Source organism: Antedon mediterranea, chromosome 7, assembly GCF_964355755.1.
Source record: "Antedon mediterranea chromosome 7, ecAntMedi1.1, whole genome shotgun sequence".
Lineage (NCBI taxonomy): Eukaryota > Metazoa > Echinodermata > Crinoidea > Comatulida > Antedonidae > Antedon > Antedon mediterranea.
This window is the reverse complement of record NC_092676.1, coordinates 16,969,353-16,980,346: the sequence shown is the minus strand read 5'-3', so window position 1 is coordinate 16,980,346 and position 10,994 is coordinate 16,969,353. Positions and strand designations below refer to the sequence as shown.

Here is a 10,994-nt window from a genome sequence, read left to right as displayed (position 1 = left end):
CATCACTACTACTCATCTCAGGATGACATTCCACCTGAAGAGTATCTTCGACTTAACTAAGATGTTGCTTAATTAATTAATTGTTCTTATTAGTTTTCATGAATGTTTTTATTGTCATATCAGGACCGTAGCCAGGATATGTTGGGAGGGGGACGTTGGGAGGGGGACAAAAGGAACCTGAATGACACCTCCAGATTGTTGGAAAATACAATCTCGTGTAGCATGCTAGTACCAATGAGCAAAACAATCGTACTTTTTTCCGGCGGTAAACACGTGCCTATCCAAAGGACGATAACATTTTTTGTTGCCGTAGCCTATGCATGTTAGATGTGCGTTTTCTGGTTCAGGTTTACGAATTTTTCAATTTACGAATAAACTTTTGGTACCATGGGGAACGTATTTGAAGGATTGTCTGAGATGGGGTGAGGGTATTGTGCTTGTCGCGGATGTGGGTTCGCAATTGATTAAAGGGGATACAGAATGAACCATAACCCTCGCCCTCTCCGCCTCTCCCTGGCTACGGGCCTGCATATCGTTCATATAGTTCACAGAATATCTATGCAAAACGTTTTAAGAACACAAAGGTCGCCGGAGACAACATGCTTAAACGTCCAAAGAACCTCCAAGAAGTTATGGTTTTGGAAAATGTGTTACATAACATAACAGAGAGACATAACGTTTTAAAGCAAGTATTCAGCTGAATAGTATCCGGATTGTTCGTAGAGCCTATTAAGCACCGTCAAAGAATAACAAAAGTGAATGTTATCAGTATATCGTTTTATTTTAAATGGCATTCATATTTAAAGTACGATTAAGAACTCATAAAGCACTCATTAAAAATTAAATGGTATAGAAACTACCTTAATGAAGGCGTGACCTACAATGGTCTAAATAAGTTCACTTGCAAAATCCGATCTCGACACATTAAGAATTAATGTTTTATTTATTACATTATTATGATCAACAAATAGAAAACCATAATTTCGGTCTCACATTAGAATGATTCAGCAAATCGCAATTATTACTGAAACATCAACGTAAATCAAAAGAAGCGAGTATCATAATGTCGCACTGATTGTATGTAATAGTCATCCCATGGCTTGTCATCGGGTTTACATAGGCTCCTAACGTTTATGGATCCTTCACTAAAACCGTCGTAAATTCTAACAAGGCGCCGGCTATTTCAATAAAACTATTTCTTTCGGCCTACTGCTCAGCGTTTGGTCATGGAATACTCGCTAATCATATTTACCAAGTAATGAAGAAAACACACCGTTAAGTTGCTTATTTGCTTTACGCTATTTCTAGCTCTGTTATTTTATAGATATAGGCATACAGAGGGCTTTAAAACACTTTCAGCGTCCCATAAAACCGAAGAGATAGCTGAGTAGGTAAATACATTTGCTACAGGACAATGAGTAGGCTTATCAAACCTACAATAGCTCTTCTTGACACAACAATAGAACGATATAGGACATTTTTTTGCCTGGCAGCCAATTTGACTATTTTTTCCATCAATTTACAGTTTCTTCAGGTTAAAAATAATTAAGATAAGATATATATATATATATATATATATATATACAATATATGTTGTCCCCCTAACAACATTTTTCAAATTTTTTGACCAAACAAACACTGAATCGAAAAAAAAATTGATTTACATGAAAATATGTAATTCAAAGCAAAAATATTTAATTTGTCTATCAGACAATGTTTTTTTTTTAAATTAACCGTTTCGTTTGTCTTTTTTTAAGTGAAACAATTATTTTTTTTTTTTTTAACAGAAGTGAATGCCTTTATTAAAACTGCAAAATAGCCTATGTAAAGTCTAATTTTATTAATCTTCATTTTTCATGTTTTTTGGGGACAATACATCTTTAACCGTTTATTTACATTTTTATAAATTAAATCTTTATTTTTGTTCGTTATTCCTACAGAAGTGAATAACTTTATTGAAACTGTAATATGACCTATTAATAATATTCATCTTCATTTATCATGTTTTTGGGAACAATATATTTTAAAGATGTGTTTGTTTCATGCCTGGCAGCCAATTTGACTATGCTTAAATTCAAAGTTTCTTCAGGTTAAAAATAATTAAGATAGGATATATATACAATAATATTCATCTTCATTTATCTTCATTTTAAAGATGTGTTTGCTTCATGCCTGGCAGGCAATTTGGTTGAAAAGAGTAACTGATGAAACTGTAAGTTAAATGAAAAAGTCAGAGGTAGCATGTTGGGATAGGTTTCTGGTAAATTTTAACAAGTAAAGCAAAATCATTGTTTTTGCTCAAGTGAATTACCTTATTAAAACCAAAATGGTCTAATCAAAGTTTGATAATCATCTGTTTTGGGGGACAATACATCATAAAGCTACAAAAACAAACAATGACAAAGTAAATTTAAAGATTTTTTTTGACGTACAAAAAACGCCACTTTTTGACGTAACGGTTTTAATCGTTGTTCTTTCTTCATTAAATGGTTTCTTTTTAAAAATTTTTTTATTGTATTTAATAATTTAAGGAATTATGATTTATTATTTAGTTTAGTAGTACTGTTTTCTGTAACGTAAAATATATTCTGAAATGCTCTATTAATCATAAATCATGGTTTATTGGTTATTAAATACATTTACACTGTTTTGAGGATGTATATATTATTATGACTGGATTCAATTTTCCTTCTGTAATTGATTTAGTATATCAATTATTTAAATTAAATCCGCACTCAATCAGCTTTTATTTCCGAACCGTCCGTGGCCTACTGATGTACAGAAGAAAAATATAATCTTAAACTAAATTATGTTATTATTCCGGGGTAGATCTACTGTCTGCATACGTCTCATAGACTCGCTTCTTCAAGCATGCCCAATCATAGTTTACAAAATTGTTAAGCCGTAGTAAACTATTCGCGTGATACAGTTTCCTAATGCTTCCGTCCTCTATAACTGCCTAAATGCGCGGCGCGAAAAATATAACTATTTAAAAAATGTATATATTTTATATCCAAACTATTTATCTAAATCATAGAATAAGTTTAATATTTTAACCAGACAAAGTTTTAGTAATATTCTGAAACAAATTTGATTTTATTTAGTATTTATTTAGAAGAATAATCAACAAAACGATATATTGAAGCATAAGCATCAAATTAATGTGTGCAACTATTCTACGACTGGTAACATTATAAGGCCTAATAGGCCTTAGACAAAAAAACATTCCGTATTTATTCGAATAAACGCTCCTGGGCGTTTATTTTTCGGGAGGGGAGTTTATTCGAGGTACGCCTATATTCGGGTGAGGCGTAATATGATAATGTATAATTAAATAATTAAACTACCACCTAGATATGAAAAAATACAACAATTACACAACACAAGTGATAAAATACAGTAAAATTGCTTGGTAAAATATCAATCAATGAATTCTACTATAAATAGAAATGCGTTGTAATACAGTAGTGTGTATATGCATGTGGCGATCGGGCGTTCATTCGAGAAAATAAATTTATTCCAAATGATGTTTTAAGGTGGGGGTGGGCGCTTATTGCTAGCGGAGAGTTTATTCGAATAAATACGGTAATAAGCTATAACATACAGTACAAGAAATCCAATTAAAGATGTATTGTCCCCCTAAAAAAAAAATTCTTAAAAAAATTTTGTTGAATATTCCATTTTAATGTAACATAATAGTTATTTACTTTGAACTAAAATTGGATCAAAAACAAATCTATTTAACTGAAAAAATTGTAATTTAAAGCAAAAAAAAATGGTCTAATTGGCTGCCAGCAAATGGATTTTTGGTTGAATTTTAACATTTATTTTGTGAGTTTTTTTCTTTTTTTTTCTATTGAAGTGATTAAAACTACAAAATAACATATTCAAAGTCTGATTAAACTAATCTTCATTTTTCATGTTTTTGAGGGACAATACATCTTTAAACTAATAAAATAAAAATAGTTTGTATATACTCAAATAAATCTATAATTATTCACAATTCCCCAATTATACAGATAACGATATTTGTTAATTATATAAAATTTAACAAAGATAAATCAGAAATAATACAAATATGTAAAAAGAAATATTAACTATAGCCTTTATCTGTTAAAGTACTTATGCTTAATATACATATTGATTTGTTTTGATTAAAAATCTATATTGCTGGTGCAAACCTACATATCAATTTAATTGCATGAATAGAAAAAGAAAGAATTAAAAAACCACAAACCAAAATTGATTTATTAAATGCAACCTTAATGATATTAAAATTTCAATCGTTTCGAAAATATCATATTAAAACTGATTAGAAGGACCAGTTTTCTTTCTAATGTTTAAATCTGTCCAATCAGAAACAACCACTGATTATCAGTCAATCAGAAGTCAATAAAATGTCAATAAAATATTAACTTAATTTTAATCAATATAAATTTCTGTTACTTTTATCAGGAGTAGGCCTACTGTATGTTTCAAACAATGCAAGATTAAAAAGAATCTATTATTTAGACCTAGGCCTTCAAGAACCGGCCAAGAAGGCTTGTTACGAGGAGGGCTATGGAGTGCATATCATCGGGGAGACATAGATCAAATTATCATGTCTTTGGCATACGGCATATCATTGAATTAGCATACTCATTGTTACAGGTCTAACAAGACCTACATCCTGTGGGGCTGTGTGCTCCGATAAAGGAAATATTATGCGATATTACTAAATTAAAATTTCTTACTTATGAAAGAGTGGTAATTCAAGAAACATTCTTAACTTCAGTCTAACAATACCTACATTATCTAACATTTGAAATAAAAACTGCAGTATTAAATATCAAAAAGTTACTTTTGAATTTGTGTTTGTATCAAAATAAACCATGCAATGATTGTTGTTAATATATTATTCTTTTCTAGCTTACTATGCTATTAAGATACTAATAACAAAAACGACTTATTGTAATATGTATAATATAATTTCAATTGAAGTATTTATATAAATTTGTTCATACAAAAAGTCAATATTTATCTAAGGCGATTGAAAAGGAATACAAAATGCAAGCACCCATTTGTGAACCACTAACAATTTGCTTACAATATTCTACTGACCTAAATTGGAAGCTTCGTTAATTTGCATGTTGAATAAAAAAGAAACTAAAATGCGTGAAAAATATCTATTATAACAAATTTGCATAATGTATGTGGTTATTAAATATTTGTTAAACAACATTCACCACCAGGGATGAGTATAGCTTTTATCTATTTCAAATTACTGTACATTCTTTATCTCTGCTATAAGAGACATTATTGAACTGTGTAACAAGTAATACAGAGAGAAGGAAATACCATATCTATAACCCCAGAATAATGGAGTTGTTAAAAACCATATACTTCAATTGAAATTGTGGTTGTTTTCTGTATTTTTTGTTTAATGTATTAAAGATGTAACAAAGTTTCTGAAATGAGCATGTTAAAATTTATTCCGTTTTCTGCATATCAACTATCATGAGACAGGCGAAAACTGTCAAAACCATCTTAGGGTTGACCTCAACGATGTCTTCTGGGAGAGCATAGACACGGGCTCCGATCTTACGAGCCATAGAAATAGCATACTTTGCATTTTGCAAGTCCTAGAAAAAAAAGAATGTTTAGACAATTTAAATTCTTATTAAGCTTATATTGACCTGGAACTGAAAATCAAATTAAAGGAACTAGTTGCGCTAGAGCACTTACGTTGACTTCTATCAAGTAGACATGTTCCGACTTGACTCAACTGTGCTTCTGGCGACATACAGTATCTTGCATTACTTTCAGTTAGAGTCACTTATGTTCATTTGTTTGAAGCACTTAATCGACAAAGTTGAGTTAAGTATAAGCTCCCCTTTATACCCTTTTTGTTGTTGTAACCAAGTTTGAGCAGTGACAAACACATTAAGGTTTCTTTTTAACTAGACAAGAGGACCAGTAAAATTACATTTATACTGGTTCTCTACTTCTTTTACTGGTCATAGAATATGGACTTATTAGGGAGGCCTTCAATAAACAGCCAATCGTACCTGAACATTACACTTAAAAAAACTAAAAATGAAATACGGACAATCAATCTTAATATTTCGTAAGGAAATCATGAAGATGTGAATTGAGTAAAATTATTTATATTTCGTCAGATTTCATATAAATTCTAACTGGCAAGCACACTTGTTATTCAACTATTTAACTGGTCCTCCACGCATTTAACTAGCCATTAGCCGGTGGACCAGTGCTATTTTGAATTTTGAATGCTGCATTATTTTGTAAAAACATGATTTGGGTGCAATTTCAGGTCTGTGTTTAATATTAAGCAAAGTTAATTAACAAATTTCAACATTTGGAAAATAGTAATATTGTAATTAATAATTCCAAAGGTAATTTGTATGAAAACAATACAATTGTCATCCGAATTTTCAACAACTTTTTTGCTTTAGTCTAGATCCCTATGTCAAAAAAGTGCATTCGTGTGCAGATCATGGGGAAAGTGTAAACATTGTGTTTTATGAATATTTGAATCATGCTGGTTATAAAAACCCATGTTGTCAAATTTCTAAAATTCATCTTTGACCTCTGACCTCAATTTGAATGTTTTGACCCATTGAAAACAAAATGGTCATATCTTTGCAACGCTTAGACTAAATGAAATAATTTTAGTGTCAAATTATTTGGGAGATGCATATTAATATTCGTTCTAATGAAAAAGTTTGAAGAAAATGACCCAAAATATTGTTATTGACCTTTGACCTTGTATTAGTAGTACTATAATCTCAAAAACTATTTTTACGACCAATAGTTTTTGAGATTATAGAGTACCAGTCCAGCTCAAAGGTCAATAAAAATATTTTGGGTCATTTTCTTGAAAAAGTTCTTATTAGACTGAATAGAAACATATAACTTCAGATTAATTTGAGCCCTATTTGAAGTTTTTCCAACTGTTAGTTACGGATGATATGTAGGTCAAAGGTCAAATATGCCAAAAATCATAGTTCCAGTCATTTTTGGACAAACTTTTTCATTAGAACGAATAATAATATGCATCTCCCAAATAATTTTCCAATAAATTATTTCATTTAATCTAAGTGTTACAAAGATATGACCATTTTGTTTTCAATGGGCACAACATTCAAATTGAGGTCAGAGGTCAAAGATGATCATTATTTATACTCATATACTATTTATGTCTTACACAAAATATTAGTTGTTGTTTATTATTGCAATCTTTAATCTATATATAATGTATATATAGTATATACTATATACTATATATATACTGGAATTATAATTTATGTATACATATTTTTTTTTTCATTTACCAATATCGGTAGTTATTTCATTTATAATTATCATGAAACTATTGAAATATAATTTAAATAATTTTTATAAAGAAGATGTTAGTTATGTTATTATACTGTAATTTTTTATCCTAAATTATATAATTATATATTCTAGGTTATTTTTATTTTTTTAGTAATGTGTTTTGTTATGGGTCCCTACGAGACAAGTTTTTAACTTCTAGAAGGGATCCATGATAATAATGACTACCAATTACTGCTTTATCTATGTTCACTTTAATATCTTTTTTCTATTTTGTATATATTCATTCATTATTATCTAAATAAATATTATCTGAATAAAAAAAAAAAAAAAAAGAATGAATTTTAGAAATTCGACAACATGGGTTTTTATAACTAGCATGATTCAAATATTCATAAAACACAATGTTTACACTTTCCCCATGATCTGCACACGAAAAAAAGGATTTGGACTACTTTGAAAAAAGGGTATTAGGAATGAAAAACTTGTAAACATTGCTCATCAGGGCTTCATTAAATACCATTATTCAAGTTAATATCATATCACTGGCTTCTAAAAGAATTTGTTTAAGTTCACAATGTAACAGTTTTCAAAAAAATAAAAAAAATAATAATAACCTCTTTACTTACATCATTTTCGACGTTTGAGTAATTGATGGACTCAGGTTTAATGGCATCTATCAAGTCAATCACTGGCCGACTGTTACTAATTGCTGGATCTTTGAAATTCTTAATACTTGAAGTCCTACCAGCTGAACTCAGCTAAAAAACAAAATTGTTAACATTCAGATCTTAATACTTATCATATTTAAAAACCACCTAGTTGAAGTAAAACAAGGTTTTACAACAAAAAAAACCAATCAGGCTGGCAATCTTGAAGTTGGTGCAGGCCCGTATCTAGGGGGGTGCGTTGGGTGCAGACGCACCCCCCCAAGTCCCAAAAGGTCCACAATTTCCTCGGTTGGTATTTTTTCTTGTCTTGTTTAACTAAAGACAATATCATTATATATATACAAAATTTACATTATCAATGGTATACAAACAAAAATATGCTAATATAAAATGAAAAAATACCGGTAATTAAATTACGGAATCTGAACTGACTACAAACTCGATGTAAAACATGCGCAGTCGATCATGTGACGACAAGCAATAGCGTAGCGCTTCATGTACGCGGTAAATTGTTTGCTGGAGAAATACAGACAACTTAACCGGCGGTAAAGACATGTCTGGAAATACAGACACTATCGAATACGGCGCCTAAACAAGGGAAGGCCAACTACGGGGGCTCTAGCCCCCTCGTCGGGGAGCCGAGCCCCCCCCCCCCCCGTCGGGGAACACGGGTACTTTTTGTCGAGGAATATAATATACAGTAAAAAACGTTCGCGTTCACTTCATATAGCTTCAGCGCCTAGAAAACCACGACGTTCCATTGACCGTGAGAGTACGTCAGAGTGATATTATGCACTTTATATGCATTCATTATTGCCAGCGATCTAACTTACTACTAAACAATAGCTAGGTACGCACTTGTCTGGCGGTATCCAGGGACCAAAATGTGTAATGTGTTATTTTCCAGGCGAAGTTTACCGACGGTTACGTCGTGTACTGCGTCGACATACGCTACACTACAGCAAAAACGAATTATGTTAATTGTTCGTTTGTTCACCAATTTTTTAATTTACAAGTAACCTTCTGTACCGTGAAGCACCTAAAATAAATTTTTCATCCATTACTAAACAAAAAAACTGCCATTTTCGCTTAGCCAACATTATAGCTATAGTTATTACATTTTCAATATCCTGTATGTCATGAATTTCTCACCACTCGGAAGTCCAGATGGTACGCATGCATACACCTGGGAGGAATAAACTTTTTTCCCCGACTGAAAAAGGTCTACGCTTGCGTTTTTTAAGCCTCTAGGCCTGATGTTTCCAAAGTATAAAATGCAATTTTTTGAAGACCTGCAGCTCTAGTTTTAAACATTTTCTTAGCTCAGCCCCAACAATAAAGCTGGTCATATTTCGAAGAACAAGAAGTACATTTTCCGGGACCTAACATCTCTATTTTTCAAACATTTCTTAGCTCAGTCACAACCCATGATAGGGACTTATATATATTTTTTTTCATGTTTTGAAGTATAATAAGTCCAATTTCCGGGACCTCCAACTCTATTTTTCTAAATTTTCTTTGAACTTTTATTTTTTAAATTGAAAAATATAGATTGAAACAGTCATCGCGCATCGTTTTTTTGCACGCAGTATTTTATTTATGCATTATAAAAAATGGAAAAAATGGCTACCCTAAATCTGATTAAAAAGACCTCAAATGACGCTAGAACGCGTTGCTTCCGGGGGCTTCGCCCCCTGGACCCCCACCGGGGGCCCTTGGCGGCCCCTGGCCCTCAGCCTAGTGATGGATGCTCGCTTCGCTCGCATAGCCCCCTCGTCGGGGAATGTAGCCCCCGCGTCGGGATGATCCTGGCGCCACCCCTGCTGAGTTGGCCTCATCATGAAAGCGTTAAGTTCTGGTGTCCATCGTTCAACTAGCCCAAGCCACAACAGAGAGTCTTACATCAGTCTTTAGAACGTCTTGGCGGCCCCCTGGCCCCCAGCCATTGTTGCTCGCTTCGCTCGCACCCCCCCATTATAAATGCTGCATACGGGCCTGTGGTGGTGGATGTCAGTAATCTCTTGTTGTACCCTTTCACTGCACCTATGCGTAATATTTATGTGATTTTAATAAATTGCAAAAAATACTAAATGAGATAATTTTGTGTGATGGGCAAATAGTTGGTCTACGGTTGGGAGTAAATAAAAGCTAATTTGAATATTAATGTGACGCCATTAGAGCGATTTTGGATTTCCTGTTTTTTTGTAAATTCAATGATAAAAACTAATTTTTCTGTAAATAAAAAATTGTTTTTGCGCGTATTATGATGAACACGATATTGCCCAATTGAGGTGGATAAAATTTGGGTAACTGGTGGATGTTTTGCACCATTATAGCTAATAATACAACTTTGGTCGAAATGATTATAACATAATGATAAAGGGCACAAGTCGAAATAAAAATTTCCAGATGATATTTACACATATAGAGGGCGCATGTTGTGCTAAAAAATCGTTTTAATGAATTGCAAATATTTTCAAGTTGATCTAAAAGTTATAGAGGGTGCTATACATTATAGGCAAATACGATTAAATAATTGTTTACCTGCTTGTCAGCTTACCTTTTCATTCACCCACGAGACAATATCACAATCCTTGATAACATCAGATCCACCAGAAAGCTTTTGTAACAGAGACAAGGTGTATGCTCTCATTAACTGCCACACCATACCTGAAAATAAGTAGTATATATAGCATTGAAAGAATTTATTTATGCAAGCCGAAGACGAGGACTCAGGCGCCGACTCGGGCGCCCGTGACCGAGATGTTGTCGCGAATGTTAACCTTAACCTTGACAAGTTACGTAACACGCTAGTAAAGGAAATCACAACGCTACAAAGGAATTTCAATGACGCAATCGGGGATGTTAAGCATAGCGTTGAGGAGCTCACAGCCGAAAAGGATATTTTGAAAGAAAAAACTAAAAAGCTGGAAACTAAAGTAGCGACATTGGAGGATGAAGTTTTGAAACAGGCCGCCCTTATTAATA

The 10,994-nt window shown here is 32.5% G+C and overlaps 1 protein-coding gene across 1 annotated transcript in view; it reads right to left on the bottom strand.

Annotated features, from left to right (window-relative positions):
* Positions 1-3,089: 3,089 nt before the first annotated feature.
* LOC140054438 (plastin-2-like) overlaps positions 3,090-10,994 on the bottom strand; it is a 37,952-nt gene continuing 30,047 nt past the window's right edge. The window contains exons 12-14 of the mRNA XM_072099421.1: positions 10,567-10,676; positions 7,965-8,096; positions 3,090-5,621 (exon numbers count right to left, since the gene is read on the bottom strand). Of these exons, the coding sequence (XP_071955522.1) occupies positions 5,469-5,621; positions 7,965-8,096; positions 10,567-10,676 (395 nt within the window). The 3' untranslated portion in view covers positions 3,090-5,468. The remainder of the gene's footprint in view (positions 5,622-7,964; positions 8,097-10,566; positions 10,677-10,994) is intronic.